The sequence below is a fragment of the Thermobia domestica genome, chromosome 5, assembly GCF_964235325.1.
Source record: "Thermobia domestica chromosome 5, izTheDome1.hap1.1, whole genome shotgun sequence".
Taxonomy (NCBI): Eukaryota; Metazoa; Arthropoda; class Insecta; order Zygentoma; family Lepismatidae; genus Thermobia; species Thermobia domestica.
This window is the reverse complement of record NC_137458.1, coordinates 66,906,359-66,924,432: the sequence shown is the minus strand read 5'-3', so window position 1 is coordinate 66,924,432 and position 18,074 is coordinate 66,906,359. Positions and strand designations below refer to the sequence as shown.

The 18,074-nt window shown below is 35.0% G+C and overlaps 1 protein-coding gene across 1 annotated transcript in view; it reads left to right on the top strand.

The window, feature by feature from the left end:
• LOC145685941 (transmembrane protein 87A-like) overlaps window positions 1-18,074 on the top strand; it is a 70,068-nt gene that overhangs the window by 18,999 nt on the left and 32,995 nt on the right. Inside the window, exons 7-11 of the mRNA XM_081758716.1 lie at window positions 1,793-1,858; window positions 4,595-4,753; window positions 9,246-9,380; window positions 11,037-11,185; window positions 13,609-13,827. Of these exons, the coding sequence (XP_081614842.1) occupies window positions 1,793-1,858; window positions 4,595-4,753; window positions 9,246-9,380; window positions 11,037-11,185; window positions 13,609-13,827 (728 nt within the window). The remainder of the gene's footprint in view (window positions 1-1,792; window positions 1,859-4,594; window positions 4,754-9,245; window positions 9,381-11,036; window positions 11,186-13,608; window positions 13,828-18,074) is intronic.

The window sequence follows — 18,074 nt, the reverse complement described above, 5'->3', positions numbered from 1 at the left end:
AAAGTAAAGGGATCACGGAGAAGAGAACTTCCTTACTTTAAGTATCAGAGCAGATAAATTTTAGAAATTTTAACTTCCATCTAAAAGGTATAGTTTTGTAAAATGCCAACTGCATTTTGAATTTCCACTGAAAAAACTGCAGCACAGAGGTATCTTGTTAATATTTTATGAAAGAACTCTGTTGCACTCTTTTAAGTATTATCATTTTCACATTGAGTGAAACAAATTATAATATTATATGTTTTGTGATCTTTTTAAGTGTTCATAGAAACACCTATAAAATTATTTTACTTGATTACGTAATCTGAAAGTGTTGCCATTTTATATTTGGAGATCTTAATCGTATATAAAGCTGAATGTGTGTGTGTGTGTATGTGTGTGTAAGTTTGTTCCTTTTACAGATCCACACCGTTGCCTTGACATATTTTAGGTAACCGTAAGAAAGAGAACGTAGGCTCTGTAGAATTTGTAAATGTGTCTCCTAAGTGGAATCCAAACATGATGCCAGAAATAGAGTAACCCAGGAGCCCCTCAAGTTACACAGATGGAACTCTGTATTTAAAATCATCTATCTAAATATATAAAAATGAAAATGACTATGTTTGTGACTTTATACCTCTTCAACCACCCGACCGATCTCGATCAAATTTTCAACATAGATCAGGTTCCGGCCTGGCATAATTTTTATCATTTCACTTTGACGGTACAACGCAGAGGAGGGGTATTTAAAAATGGTCAAAAAAGTCGTCGAATCCATAGTTTTCAGGGTCGTTGAGATGAACAGTAACACTTCCGATGCCATTTAATTCTAATTCTAATTTACCCTCGCAACTTGGAAGAAGGGGAGGTATATGAAAATGATGGAAAATGACTGATACTAGTGTCGACTCCATAGTTTTCGGGGTCGCTGAGATGAACAGTGACACTTTCGATGGCGTTTAAATCCAAATTCAGCCCCGGAAGTTGGGGGAGGGGAAGGGGGAGATATATAATAATGATCGAAAATGACTGATATTAATGCCGAATCCGTAGTTTTCGGAGTCGCTGAGACGAACAGTGACACTTTCTATGCCGTTTTATTTCAATTCAGCGAAGCGGGTAATCAACGCTAATTAAAAATAATTGAACACCTGTTCCAGCGTTTTCGAAAATATCGCTTCTAATGAAGGGAAGGGGCATTTCTTTCTTTAAATTTTACATATTATTTTCTTAAAATTGCAAAAGTAAGGAAACCTTTGAGCCGTTACAAGTGAATTTTCAACACTTGAATTGACATAGGTTTTTATCACTATACACTTTGAGTGAAATGCTTAAGAGGGTAAATGCATTAAAAGTTTTCGCAAGGAATAACGACTTCACCGTTTGAAAACCGTATGAACATATTTAGCAGTTGGGTGGACCTGGGTTTTTATAATTTCATTTCGATTTAAGTACAGATCTAATGGGATTCAAATAAAACTTCCAAATATTTTCTTTAAGCTTATTCTTGCCGTGCTATGACTGACATTCAGGTAGTGTGAAAGTAAGAGAGAAATAAAGAGGGCAAAAACTCCATCAAAGAAAGATCATCAGAACAGAAAGTCGGCTTAATATAGAAGAATTCATCGATATTTCCAATGGTTATGAAATTTTTTTGAAGAGTAGGAGAAATCAGAATTTTCTTTTTCTTTTCTTTCTTTTCTTTTCTTTTCTTTTCTTTTCTTTTTTTTTAATGAGAAACCGTTGAAATGAACTTTAATATTTAGAACTATATGATATGACATATATGCCATGAAGTGTTGTTGTTTTTCAGGAGCATGCGGCGAAGGATGAAAAAACGAATAAAACATCAGCAGCTGTAACTACCCAAGGCGACCTGGTATGTTGCTAACAATATAGTACAAAAATTTGTTCTGAATTATACAAAAAATATGATGTAAATAACATAAACAGTTATTAACTATAATTTTAGGCTTAACGATACATTAGTGTAGACTTTTTGATCAATAATACTAATAAAGATTATACGTTTTAAATATTGTGTGAAGAAAAGTTATAAACACAAGGAAATGGTTTTACTGACGGTATCAATACTTCGTGTTCTACAGGATTTTCTTAAAGATAGGATCTAAATAGTTAACAATGGATGAGAAATACCCTAAAAATGTATCTGGAGAATGTTATACTTCTGTGTTTAGAAGAGTTTTGATTTATCAGAAACAACAGCAGTCGCCGTTACAGTTATTAGGTAAATTCAATGAGTAGACACATTACGTCATAGTAGTTAATTTAGATCGTAGGATAAATCCCAGCAGCAAGAACCAAAGATATTGAAGTTAAAATGTATCAGAGAGAAATCCCTCTACAACCTTATATGTTCTAGGTGTAGGCCAAATCAAAGATATAGCAATTTGACGGATGACAAAGTTCTACTTCTGTTCGGACTAATTTCAAATGTGAGTATAAACAATTTAAGAGAATTTCTAGTAAAACGTCAGCATTTATACAAGTAAGTGCGCATCATAAAGATGTGAAACATCATAGAAAAGTAACCTGAGGATTTTGCACACATACGCATAGTTATCATGGGAAAATTGTGCGTAAGAATCAAACTCAGATAAATTACAATTATCGTAAACTATTTAATAAAACAGGTTTAAAGACTGTGCATACTTATAACATGATTTGGGCACACAAATGATGTATCATTCAAATAAAAATAATATAGTGGCCCCGCGTAGCGTAGTCGCTAACGCTCTCGCCTTCGGTGCGAGCGGTCCCGGGTTCGATTCCCGATGGGGTCACTCGGTCGAAAAAGTGTAACACCCACCCTGAATGAGGTTTTCCTGGGTTTTCCTCATTCACACCAGGCAAATGCCGGGGTGGTACCTAACTTATAGGTCCCAGGCCACCTCCTTCCCTCCCCAATCCTTTCTTCCTTCCGTTTCCCCGGATTGTGTGCTCGCCGAGGGACGTCATCCCTCAAATCGTGACGGGCTAAATGACCTTAGATGCCGAAAGCCCAGAAATCTAAATCCTAAATGCTAAATCCTAAAAATAATATACTACATATAAAGAAAGCGCGGTCTGCGAATTGATGTGAAAGGCTAATGCATGTTGTTCCTGATCTAATACCGAGCTGCACAGTAAGTTGAAAAATGTTTTTTTTTCAGTTTAACGTCACACGATTATACCCTTTAGGCTAAGGGAGACTATGATCAAGGCAAATAAATATTGAGGGAAAAATTGGTGGAATGAGAAAGTGGAAGGAAACAGGAATATTCCGAGAAAACCCACAAACACGATGTTGTCCACCACAACACAATGTGTTGGAGATCGCCTAACGCGTTTCACGTGTCGTCTGCAGGTGCGTTCTTATTGATTACTAATGTCTGTCCAGTTGAAATGTATGCCGCCTGGAACTTGCTGGACGCGGATGTCTCCATGGATCTAGAGATAACTGAGAACAATGCACTGTTGTCCATATGAATAAAGAAAATTGAGAGAAGACACTTCGCCGAATAAAAATTATTCTAATACACAGAAAATTTTCTCAATGAGCCAATTTTTGTACTAAAATAAAAATGATGTTCAATGTGATGTTAAATATAATTATTATAGGGTGGCTAAAATTGTTTTTTTTGTATTTACAATAGCATCAGTTGTATACTTCTACATATTTGAATTATAAACATTCTCTATAATTTTATTTACTTTATAAAATTAAGATACAATACGTAGCGTAAATAATACTTGTACTTTAATAAAAATAATTTTTGGCGCGAGCGATCAGTTCGATTTCTGATGGGGACACGGTCGGAAAGGTATAAAAGCCTTTTCAGGCCAACCATCCTGAGTGAGTTTTTTCCCAGGTTTTCCCTATGCAAGCCAGGTAAATACCGGGACGGTACCTAACATAAAGGCCCCAGACCACTTCCTTCCCTACTTCCCGGTTAGTATGATCGCCGAGGGACGTCATCCCTTATACGTGACGGGATAAAATGGCCATAGAAGCCTAACGCCAGAAATATATTTCCTAGTTCCTAGGACTGGAAATCACAAATATATACTGACTGTATTATTGCATCAGTATTTTGTCTGCTGACACTAAATGCATGTGAAAAAGTGTTTTCTTTAAGATAAGCGCTATATAATCATGAAATTTGCAAAGAAAGAAAGAAATCTTTGAGTTCAATGTCCCACGATTATGCCTTTTAGGCTAAGGAATACGGATGATAAAAGCAAGTGAATGATGATGGAAGAATTGGTGGAATGAAAGTATGGGTGGAAACGGGAGTACCCTGAGAAAACCCACGGACACAATGTTGTCCACCACAAACTTATTTGGTCGGGGATCGAACCAGGAACCCGACATACTAGAGATAAGACTCTACCACTGAGCCACCGTGCCCCCACAAAGAAAGAAAGAAAGAAAGGGAGAAGAAAAAACTTCCAGAATAACTTGAATAACTTTACAGCGTTCTTTTATTATCCTTATAGCATCTGTTACGTACGCGCAGATTTAAATAAATTTGACTTGAAACTCTTGTATATGTATGACACAGTTCATTGAGGTGAATCTCCTAAGTACATTTCACGATTCTAATTTTTGCAGCCTGGTAAAGCATGTATTGTTCGTATACCTGCCGATGGCATGTATTTGTTGAAGTTGTCAATGCGAGGAGAAGCTCTGCGATCTTTCAATGCATCAGTTCACATTGAAATGCAAGGAGTGTATGGGTATTTGTCAGCTGCTGATTGGCCTCTTTTGCCTGTAAGTATTTATTTTGACATTCTTCTTGTATATCATACGAGGGTATTTCACAACTGTCTCTGAATTATCTGTCGGTGGCTTCATTAGTTCCAAATCAATTACGGTATCGAAACTTTCTAGTTTTTGTATAAATATTTGTGTATTTTCCTTTGTATCGGTCGCAGAAAAACACCTTTAGCTGCAGTATCTGCGTATGTATTTAAAATCACCAAGTTGAAAATTGAGCTGTATTTAAATATTTTGTGAAGGATATGGAAGCAGCAGAAATTCATAGCGATTAAAAAGAAAGAAATAAAAAAGAAAAGAAAAAGAAAGATGTACTATTTTTAAGTACACTTTTAACTTTAAACGTAGTGGTGAAAGCGTGAAAAATTTTCCGTATATTTTACGACCAAAATCACAACAGAAATTATGTTTAAAAAATGTATTAGTGAAGCGTTTCAGTATACGTATAATTTCGTGTTAATTATTTAATATTTCCCTTATTTTACCGGTGTTGCTTGTTCACCAGCTTGTTGATTATATGTTAGATTTGCATGCGCCTTACTGAAAGCACAAATATTGCTGAAGATTGAATACTTAAGATATTAAATCATTTTGAACAGTTTTAATTTTTCGCCTGTCAAATGATAATGTACTGCAAGTTTCATGTTCTAAGAAAGACATCTACTAAAATTCATTGTGGTAATTTTAAACCGATTATTTTATGAAGTCAAAACTTCTGGAAGCCTTCTGAGAAAAGGAATAAGTAATTTATTCGTTAAACTATGTACGGAGATACTTTTGGATATTGGCAAACCCCAAATAAATAGTAAGATCTGCAGAAAGAGTAATGTTCATTCTGTCCATTTATCTTTAATATTTGGAAGATTTGTTGTGAAAAATGGAAAGCATATATATTGATAATGGATCCGTAATTATTTACTATATGGGAAGACCCGAGCTTCCCATATGAAGTGTCACAAAATATGAACGTCGTAACCATCTCTCACTTCTTATCAGAATTCTCTGCAAATATTTGGTAATTTTTCGTATCTTTTTCTGACGCTCCTGAACTTCCTCGTTGCTGTGTAGATAACGTACGCGCGTTTGGCGTGAGAGATCCGAGTTAGATTCCCGACAGGAGCTAATGTAATTCGGGTAAGTCCACGTTTCATGTAGCCACGCTGCCGAACGGGACGATAAACTCAAATCAGTGCAGTTGTTTCTGTAGCTCCGTATTGATCATTGAAACGATAAAAGGTCAAGTTATGTGGCATACACCAAATCATCCATTTAACCAGTAATTAGACTTGACATGAATAACAACTCTACAGGTATTTTGTATGTATGCTCAAAAGCAAAGTAGGACTTCGAATATAGCTACAGTAATGCTTTCGTTCACCGTTGTTGTTACGCCTCCTCCACGTCAAAAAGGAAGGCATATATGATAAGATGATTGTCACCGATTCCAGGTGTGGATTCGATGTATTTTATTACACAGAATCCAAATTTCGAAACCCCAGGATGTCCTCCCTATCCAAAGTCGCTTAAATATAACTTGACACGGTCAATCGTCTTGGGGTTTCGAAAGTTGGATTCTATGTAACAAAATACATCGAATTCATACCCTGGAGGCCGCTGCACAAAACTTTTTTTTTTGGTCTGGTTGTGTTACATGTATTCTCCCTTTCCAAAAACGCCCCACTTTTTCGCCCATAAAAACGAATTGGCACGGTCCTGAGATTTTAAAATTTGGATTTTGTGTAACAAAATACATCGAATCCGTACCTTGGGGTCCGGTTCACAGAATTTCATTATTTTTGTGTGACTGTGTTACTAGTCTGTGTAATGTATTATTGCTTTATTTAATTTATTTCTGAGTCAGTGGATGAAATTGTCAGCATCAACCGGCGTGGAAATCTGAATATAGACAGGCGTTGAGCTATTGTATAATCGTAATACTTGTATATGCACTACTTATACCAGATATCTCATGTCTCTGTATTCCCTTTGCAGCCATGTTCTTTTTTTATCAAACTACTTCACCTGCCATTATTTTATATTTTAGCTAAAGCAACGTTGAAATTAGCGTTCACTATTTAAATTAATATAAAGTACAAATCTGTTGAAGCTATTGAACTTATTATTACTTTTGATGTTGATTTGATGTATCATCTGAAGAAATATGAAGTAGCATTTAAATCAACCTACTCAGGCTAACCTAACCTTGTTGAAATCTATTCGGAAACATCTTACTACTATTAACGCTACAATTCCAAGTTCTTTTCTAACTACATGTAGTACTACTACTTTTAGTATTACATGCAACCTAATCTACAGCCTATTAATTACATTAAACTACTTTCTACGCTACTATACTTCCAAAACTTTACTTATCGTTGAAAATGCTCAACCTGAGCTACGATGTTCATCTGGAATAGAAATTCTTCTAGCTAATGAATGTCTCCATCTTCTTACCTTCCTCTCAAAGAAAGAATATGGGTATTTAAACTGTATGTTAATCAGGCTAATAATATATCATTGGAAAAGTAATTTCAAAATAAACTAATTTAATAATATTTGAGTTGACATTCTCCTGAAGGAATAATGTTGGTTACAAGATAGTTTGAAATTAACAACTTAAATTACTTGTTTATGTATTACTAACCTACTTTTGATGTGACTGATTCAAAATTTGTGCCGAAACTACTCACGATTAATTGTCCACCATATGTTGTGGCCAAATGACGTTATTACTTGTAAGTCGACATCAAAAAACCATTTAACTAATCTTTCTCGCGAATGCAATATCAAATGGCGTCGCTGGGCCTTGGTTCAGCTTTCGGTAGGCCGTCTCGCGCCGAGGAATAGAGCTGTTATAATAATCGTATTATCGCGTTGTGAAAAGAACATCTGGCTCTCTCAGAAGATCGTCTGGGAAAAGTAACGGAGCCAGTTGTCATTCTTGATAATAATCTACCTCAGTTTGAAATGTGTAATTTGATGTCAAACCATCGTGGGAGCGCATCAAATGCATACTTGATATATGTCAGAATCATCTGTTCAAGATGTCTGAAATATATAGGCTTTTGTCTTTATAAGTGATCGTAGTGGTGTAACTTCTGATATGTATGGTTGGATTGAAGTTTAGCGTCCTTCCAGCAGCAAGGCTATGTGAGACATGGACCTACAGCTTACCGTGGAATCCGAATCACATGAGCTCCTGTCGGGAATCGAACCCGAGTCTCCTACACGCTAACCGCTTAGCCATGAGGGAACTCGGCTAGAAATTGAATCCTGATCTCCTACGGCGTACATGCTAACCATATAGCCTTGAGGAAGCTTAACTTCTGATTTGGCGAAATGTGAATCAGAATGGAAATTTCTCAGCAAAGTTGTAAAAACATCAAATCGATATTATGCGACGATTTGTATGATAAACATAGGTATACTGCTCTATATCAGAAAAAAGAATAATTGTCAAAACACACGATTTTCTACCTTGGAAGAAGGTCAAGAGCGTAAGGGCGGTTGTAGAGATTTTAGCGTCAGTTTTAAAATAATAAACAACGCTAGTTTTTCTTTTCTTTCTTTCTTTCTTTTTTTTTTTTTTTTAATTTAATGCTAAAGGTGTCTGCAGATTGACTATCCTCCAACCGGTACAGCCATTACCGAGAAAGGTATGCTAACTTGGACCAACCAAAGTAACGAATATGTAATAGGAGGAAAAGTTTATTGAAGGAATAAGTCATTATTCCTCAAGAAACTATGTGTCGTTGCGGTGGCTAAAATCAGTTAATTTGGATATCATTTGCAACCTCTTTAGCTTTATTCACCTGATTTAGCTCCATGAGACTCCCACGCAGGCCCGTATCCACGGGGGGGCTAGGGGGGGCCGGGCCCCCCCTAAACTTTGGCTGGCCCCAATAAAAGTTTCACGGTAGGCCTGCAAATGAACTATAATATAGTGATGAAGTATAATATGATTGGGTCGGGCCCCCCCTAACTTCGACCGGGCCCCCCCTAAATTTTTGGACTGGCTACGGGCCTGCTCCCACGTCTTCTTGAAGTCATCTGGACACTGATTTTCTTCATCATATTGACAGCTAAGAGTATCAGTTAAGGAATATGAATCTTGTTTCCGTGATAGCGTTGAGGCTTTAGAACATGGTTGGACCAAATTCACTAATGTAATAAAAGATGTCTTGAAAAATAACTCTTTTTAAGAAAATATAATTGTTTTGAGATTAATATTTCAAATGAACTAAGTGTATTAAAACCTGCCAAGTTTGTTATAACTTTGTGGTCATAAGAAGTTTTATATTTGTATATTAGTCTATAAATTACCCACTTATTTTTTTACTTTTTTTTAAACATTTCACTTTTTACTTTTACTTTCTTAAATAAAAAAATGAGATTAACAGCTGGTGCTGTAAATGTCAAAGTTTAATGTGATTTAGGCGTTGAGAAATATTTGTTGTTAAGAATTTCTCATATGTTTTGTTCACAGTTTTATGGTGCCATGTGCCTTGTGTATGTCATATATGGTATGGCGTGGCTGATAGTTTCCTTCAGTCAATGGAGAGATCTTCTAAGAATTCAATTTTGGATAGGTGGAGTAATTCTTCTTGGCATGCTAGAAAAGGTGAGTGAAAAATATTTGATTATGAAGATGCTTTTATGGTGATTTTGAACAATACGTCTAAAATACTCATAAGAATTGGGCGGTGTTATGCAACAACCATTCAACCCACAACGAGTCAGTTTTGGACAAATCGCAGTTAAAGGTTTCTCGACCCCATAAGGTATGTGGGTTGACTTTTCTCTTCATAGATGGCAGACCGATCGCAAACGCGTTACCAGAATTTTTTAGTATGTTCCTTACATATGTTCGAACCCTCCAGCAGGGTTAACTCATTTTTTAAAATTTTGTAGGTTGACCGGTTTTTGCATAACACCGCCCAATTGTTCTTACGAGTTGTTTAATTCGATTAATCTTCTGTTTCATACCTTCATGTCAACTAGATATAAATATTGTGAAGCAACCGTTATGTACGCTTCTGTTATAAAGTGTTAAGTTTAATTACAATCGTTTAATCAGTTTATTATTTTAATTTCTTCAAGTAAAACATATCATAATTATTGAAATCATCAATTCAGTTAAAACAAAACTTTTATTTGTGTTTTACATTTTCAGACAGCTTGAGTAAACTTGTATATCCTTATTGTCATTGCAAAAGCAATAAATGGTTGCCTTTCTTCTGGTACATTCCCTTTCGCCTAGCCAAGAACTTCCTCGTTCATTGTACGCAAGAGTAATTTTTCCGAATAAACAAAACGACAGAGGAGACGTTTTCAAAGGGTAATCATCATGAAGATTCGTTAGGTGCAACATCGAAAAAATGAAATGAAATCTTACGTCCCACGGTTATGCCGGTTAGGCTAAAGGAGACGGTGATTATGAGAATCGTCCCGGGGTCATACACGACACAAGCCAGCATGCCTGGTCCAGTTCTGCAAGCAGGGTTCCCCTCGATCTGGAAAATCAGGAAAACTTGGAAGTCAAGGAATTCAACTTACTTGTATAAAGTGTTGGGAAAATTTAGGGAATTTCATGAAAATCTGAAAAATCGGAATTTTAAATATGAATTTTTAATTCTTAGAACCTATTTCTCTTTTTCTTGTATCCAACTATTTGGTAGGGAATAATTTACAAAATATTCAAAACTTCTGCTTTGCAAAACTTCTTTCCTACACACACACACACACACACACTATATATATATATATATATATATATATATATATACATGCATACGCATAGTAGATGAGAAATCCCCCTGGTCGGGAAAGATGCAGTTGCCTTTTACATTACATATAGACCTAAAAATTCGTAATTCATAACCTGGAAAATCTGGAAAAGTCGGAGAATTTCTGCTTGTCAAATGAGTGGGAACCCTGGCAAGGCAAATAAATTTAAATATACTAGGTTTCCATCTTGTCGTAAGAGTTCCTGTACATTGCTTCCCTATATAGTAATTTGGTGAATTCCCCTTTTCTGAGTGCGCGGTTCCAGGTTCGATTTCCGAGTGGGTACTAAACCTCTGATGAACCCGAGTGCCGGTTCGAATGTTGCTTTTGGGTAGACCGTTTCGTATTGCTTCGAGTGTTAAATTTTAATCAAAACTTGTAATTTGGCGAGGGAGGGCTTTGTAGAATTTAAGAAATGCAGATTAAATTAAAGTGCAATCGAAGTAGATAAGATTTCTTTTTCAATGCTAATAATATGATTTGCTTCCAGGCAACATTCTATGCAGAATATCAAAGTATCAACTCTACCGGCTATTCTGTGAAAGGTGCTGTTCTCTTTGCTGAATTGGTCTCATGTGGGAAGAGAACATTAGCCAGAATGCTTGTCATCATTGTTAGTTTAGGATTTGGTATTGTCAAGTAAGTCTTGTAGAGGCATTTTAGATTTATGATTTGCAAAATCTAGTCTAGTAAAGTAGAATTGAGTTTTGTTTGGTATTTAAAATCTGAAGAGCTTTTGAAATAAATAAGAAGGTCGCACCTAGAAATAATAATAATAAATTAGATTCATTGTGATGAAAGCCACTTGAACAGCAATCCTGTTAATAAACGGAAAAGGTATTCATCTGGCTCTCCTTTATCCTGTGGTTCAAACAAACATGTGATATATAAAGAGTGAAAAAATGCATGACCGGAACTCGAACCCAGGTACCTGGCTTACCGTACTGATGCGTTAACAACTACGCTACTCAGTCCGCTCGCTGTAGGTAAATTTCTTCTATTTATGATATTCAAACACATGTTCAAAGTCGAATTTTCTGAAACAATTGAAACAACGGTCAATTACCGTACATCCTATTCCCATTAATACCTTTTCTTGTGTATGTTTTGATTGTACTTAGCTACAGGATATAGAAGAACGAAGTGAATACCGTTTGAATTTATTGTTGAATTTTAGGTTCTTAAGAGTTACATATTAGATAATTATAAATAATGAACGCATTCAAAGCGAGAATTAGATTTTATGTGAAGCTAAGAAAGGCAATATTAAGAACACTATGTGTTATAAATTTAGCAGAATAAATTATGTCTTAAGTAATATAAAAACGTCTGGCACATGGCACATTTTTCTTAACTAAATGATGTGTCTAACCTTACAGTGATAACGTATCTGTTCTACCGAAAATCTTTTTTGAAGCTTCTGTTGCTTTAAATCTGTTCAAGTGGCCCTGCGTAGCGTGCTCGCTAACGCTCTTGTCTTCGGTGCGAGCGGTCCCGGCTTTGGTTCCCGGTGGGGACACTCGGTCGAAAAAGTGTAAAACGTTTTTTCAGGCCAGCCACCCTGAATGAGGTTTTCCTGGTCACACCAGGCAAATGCCCGGATGGTACCTAACTTATAGGTCCCAGGCCACTACCTTCTTCCCCAATTCCTTTCTTCCTTCCCTTTCCCGGATAGTGTGCTCGCCGAGGGACATCATCCCTCAAACGTGACGGGCTAAATAGCCATAGATGTTGAAAGCCCAGAAATCTAAACCCTAAACCCCTCTATCTGTCCAAGTACGAAACGCGATGGATACACTAAACTCACTTCTCCTATTTGGTTTTTGCAATTTTTTTCTCCAGTACACTTCAGTTGTAGGGTTTATGCTACTTAACATAACATAAGGTACGTTTTATTTATTATTAATTATAACCAATAAATATTTGAGTTCAATATATCCACCTCTTTTTCGTACTTGAAGTGACTGAGCATAAAGCAGCAGGGGCTTTCGAAAATATTTTCACTGGAATAAGCACATTGACACTGTATCATTTTGTGCCTTATGTAGCTTGTGATATTTCAGTAGAGACAACTACGGCAAACAGGGTTATTAGTTCATGCGCCAGTTCAACAGAAAAAAGGAAACGATATAATATAGTTGCAGAATTAATTCGAATTACATTCCAATTTTTAATGAATTTAGAAAAAAACTGCATATTTTCATTAATAAGGGAATTAGTATAGTTATATCATTAGTAAGTGATGTTTGCCGATTATTCAAATTTTTATTAATAACCTAGATGAAATGAATTGCCTACCAGCAAATAGAGAAAATTGAATCACACTCACTCATTTAGAAAAGGTATACTAAAAGTGATTTTGCTAACGCCTCATCACGGAGCACGATGGCTCAGTGGTAATGCGCTTACCTTCGATGTGTGAGGTCCCTGCTTCGATCTCCAGCCAGGTAAGTTTTATGGGGGCACTTCCGTTTCCTACTACAGTCTCATTCCACCAATTCTTCCATCGTTCATTTGCCTTTATGTGTGTTTTGTTTTCTCTGTTTTCTGGTAAGTACTTCAGTTTTCATTCCTTTTTCTTATTTCCTTTGATCCAACGTGCTTGGGTAAATCTAAAGTAAATTAAACGTTCTATATATTTCTTAGAAAAATTCTTTGATCAAAACTGAGAATTACAGTGATACTGTGTTGTAACGTCATGTTTTCTGTAGTAAAATAATGTATGACTTTTTAGTTTATTGCATATTCAAAAATGACAATATGGTATATGGTTAACAATTACTGTCACCTATGGATAAACCTCAGATCATAAAAAAAGAAAAGAAAGAGCATAAAAAATTGATCTGTATTGGATACTGGATATAAATTTATAGAGGAACAGCTAATTTTCGCAGAGTAAGAGACATTAAAATAACCGTGTAAAAGAAACAGGGAAAGTTTAATCTCAATATCTAATCAGCTTCTAAGGTCTCGCTATTTAACGCCGGATGTCGTTTCTAGTTGATATGTGTAGTCTGAAAGTGTGTATCCATTTGCTTTATCATTTTGCCTTTCTATTTCAGACCTCGCTTGGGTCCTATGTTGCATCGTGTCGTAGGTATAGGAGCGCTCTACTTTGTGTTAGCTGCAGTAGAGAGCTATTTACGAGTAATGCACCACAAAAATGATCCATCGAACGAAGGCTTAGTTGCAGGCATTCCATTGGCTGTACTTGACTCTGCCATTTGTTGGTGGATTTTTACAAGTCTGGTTCAGACAACCAGAACTCTCAGGTTACGTAGGTAAGTTTCGTTACGAGTTTTAGACCATTCTTATTCTTATACAATTTTCTTAAAGTGAAAGAGTTTACGCTTAAATCACATTAAATTCAAACATTAGTGGTGATGTAACACAGATTCATGTAAGGAACTTCGATAATTCTCTTTAAAAGGTACAAAGATGGAACTACTATTGTTTCATCCAAAGGGCGACACCAGAATTTTTCGGGCGCTACTAATACGTATTTCTGGCTTAGGAGATGAAGGGAGTAAGAAGGATGCTGTGATACAGTATGAGAACGCTAAACTCCGGTGTAAAAAGTTTTTGTAACCTTGAACGCAGGTCAGGTTAACTCTACTAAACATCCTGACTCAGCAGTTTGTTTGGTATTCTTATTTCCTGCCACGTACTCATTCTGCCGAGTGTTTAATCATGATTCATTTGCATTATCATTCACTTCTTTTACAGTACTAAACCTTACAATATTAAACCACATTCCATTTTATCCTTACAATATTAAACCACATTCCGTTTTGTTTTGTTCCTTAAATTTTTGATATCAATATTTGATACTTTTTATACATTTTTCTATAATATGGATCAAACATAAAATTACACTTTAAATTAAAATTGAAGAGTACTATTTTCCAATCATTTTATTTGATACTTGATTAAAACTGCTTGACAGAAATACTGAAAAGTGGATTTTGTGGTGGTTACACATAGTGTGCGTGGGTTTTCTCGGGGTTCTCTCGTTTCCTCCCACGTTCTTCATTTCACAATTTTAACCGTTTCTCATCATCACCATCTCCTTTAGCGTACACGGCATAACCATGGAAATATTTAGTTTTCAGAAATACTAAATCTGATGCTTCATTGATAACTTGAATGCTGAAATTACGCAGCTGGCTTACGTGAAAGAATTCTCTTTAGCTACACTGGTTTCGCCATGTCATTATGAACTTCTTTTGTACTGTATAGGGCCATTTATATGTACTATTTGCAGGAGCGAACTTCTTTATCGTGGTAAGGTTGAAATGTTCGACAGTAATGAGAATGGCAGGAAAACATGTTTCTGTGCCATTCTCGTTACCATTTATTTATTCCATTCTAACCTTTTTTAGTGCTCACATCAATATATCCCAATTCACTTGAACAAAATTTTTTTCTAAATTAATAAACACAATATGTGCTTGTCTTTTTTCAGTATTTTTCTTAACGATTATCCTAATTAAACAAATAACATCTCATTTGCACTTCCTAAATCCAAATTGTTTCTCCACAGCTGAGATCGTGTTACAGTCTCAATCTGTATTCAATATTCACAGTGAAATATTCGCAATGTGCGGTACGAAAGTAATTGCTATGTACTTTTCACATCTTTGCGTTTTCTTCTTCTTCTTCGTCTTTTTTTTCTTCCAATCAGGTTCTGAAAAGAACCATATCGTTATTCTCTCGTTTCATATATTTCATAACATTTCTTTCTACTCCTATATTTTTAATCATTCGATAGATATAGTATATTTATTCCAGTTATTTTTTCTTCAAACTAACAGTTTGTTCGAATTCATCTTTCAAATTGTACCATTTGTCGTCTACACTTACTTGTTTTTCATGTCCAGAATCTAGATTACGCAGTTAGTTCCTATTTTCATATTATACCTCATTATATTTCTGACTATGCTTAAATTTTTTCTCTCTATTTTTGTTTCTTACTATCTACTGTAATCCTTGTTCTTTATTACTATTATTATTTTATTTATCCATTAATTTCATTCCTGTATTTTCGTTTATATTTTCCAATTCTTTCGTCTCTTCATATCTATAATATGCTGTCCTGACTTTGTGATTTCCCTTCGTAATTCATGCTTTAAATTATTATCAATTTTTTCCGCTTCCTCGTTATTAACCAGTTACAATACTGTCCTTTCGTGCAGTGTTTTGGTTACTTCTTCTCTAATTCAAGTTACAATACTCGATACTGCCTGTTTCTTCTGTAGATTGATGTATGCAAAGCCCTTGAGCTGCTTCTTGTACTCACATTGATTTCTGTGCTGTTTATTCTGATTTGAAATGCTTCTCTTCTGTTTTCCAAACGAATCTATTTTTCATTTCTCCACATTTTAATTTGTCAGTATTTATCGAACATCTTGTATCGTGTTCTTCACCATTCTACACTTTTCAGCTGATTGATACAGATAAGCAAGCATTATTGTCAATACCAGATTCCTGGAGGACAATGTAGGTGGTCTTAAAAGCCTTCATCAATTCCGTCCTCAGTTTTTCAAAACGTTATAAACATGAAAGAATAGTAATAAATGTTCTTTGAGTAATTTTCTAGTAATTACAAAATATTTTAGAAACAATTTAAGCCATTGTTTTTAAAATAGTCTTCATTATTGTTCAGTTAATGAGTCATCTAAACTTACAATTTATTTAAGTTTGTATTTTTTAACAATTGAAAACAGATCGACAACACAAACTGTTTTTCTGAGCAGTATTTTCTAATAATATATAATTACGCAGAGAAATCCTATTATACGCGATATTTTGTAAGATGTGAAAAAGTTGAGGGCGATACCGATAAGCATTCTTGAACAAGGTAAAATCTTACCTTAGTAATTTTCCATCTACAGACGGTAGTGCGTTAGTCAATATATTACTGGCAAAAGTAGATATCCATCATCAGAACAAGAAAACGAAATAAAACAAAATAAAATAAACTACATAAAGATAGATATTAATGAAAGGGAAAACAACCGATTATATTAACACACCATATCCTCTATATGTGTAAATCAATTACGCACAAAGAGTGAAAAAGTGACCGACTGGACCGATGCATAAAAGATATTTATAGAGTCATAAGGAAAATTTTATCTTACTGTAAATCCCATCTTACATATTGTCGTCTGATTTAATTTATTTTATTTTGACTGGTAAACTTGTGGATTACAATCACAAGCTACTCTTGCGCTTTACTGTATAAGTCAAATGTTTTTAGTTTTGGATTCTTAATTTTCTTGTATAACAGTATGTGTTCCTGATGAATTTTTAAGTTTAACTTTTAGGAATGAGAGTAAAATAAATCACATAGCTTTTAAGATTTTGAAATTGTACCTTTGGTAGGTTTAACATATTTATATATTTAAATAAATTAAAAAAAGAAAAAAAAAAAACACTTTATTGTGTTATAAGTAGTAACAAAATTGGCTCTGTTTTTTAGGAAGTAAAAATCTACAGGATATTATGTAAACTAAAGTTTAATGAGTGATAATATGGGGTGTTTATCGTAAAACTATATGTTAATTAGTTTTGTGTCTTAAAAAAAAAAAAAAAAAAAAGAGTTGCTTCAGCTTTATGGTAACGAATTCAATCACTGAGCAGCAGATACGTGAACACGCCCGGGAAGTTATTGGGAGTAGTTTGAAAATGCTGTGTATTCTCTTGCAAAGAGGACAGCTGTTGTGTGTGTGAGTGAGTGGTCATATAGCTTCGAGAATTACGGCCGTTTGGGAGGGCTACAGCGATTCCCGGTGAGAGAACACAAAAGAAAATTAATTTCACAATCATACACTTGAATTAATCACTCGTCTTCTTTAGCCTAAAGGGCATAACCGTTAGACGTTAAAGTTAAAATCAGTTTTCAAAAATATTTTGTATGTCAAAGAAAGAAATTAACCCTATATTGAATCGCAACAAAACGGGCACTCTTGCTGTTGCTGGGACTTACAGTATTTTGCATCGTAAATGCTAGGAACTAGATATGTTAAACAGAAAGTGCTAATAATTATAACGTTATCGTTTTGTTAGGGATAGTTTCTGTTATGTATTTATTATATTCTTTATTCGTGATGATATCTGTAATGTTGACATATAATTATCATTTGCAGAATAAATTATTGTGTAGACATTAGTAATTCCCTGGATGGACTTAAGACCAAGAGTTCTTAATGATAATTGAGAAAATACAATAAAAAAATATATAAGAGGATTATTTGGAAGTTATTTGAACAGTTTATAAAGTTGACACAGCATTATACCGGAGTTTGTCCTTTTAGGTTCTTGAAAGATTGTTTTAGGTTTGCACTATCGTTGGATAAACATGGCGCGCCACTGTTTTGTGGAGGCGACTTTTATGTTTTGATTGCGCTGTAGTCGATAATCAGTTGTGTCCTGTTTGCACTGCTAATAGGGATTTCTGCTCATTCTTTCTCATTTTATCACTCATTTGCTGAATTTTCTTTTCTTGAAAGGAGTATAGAGTAGT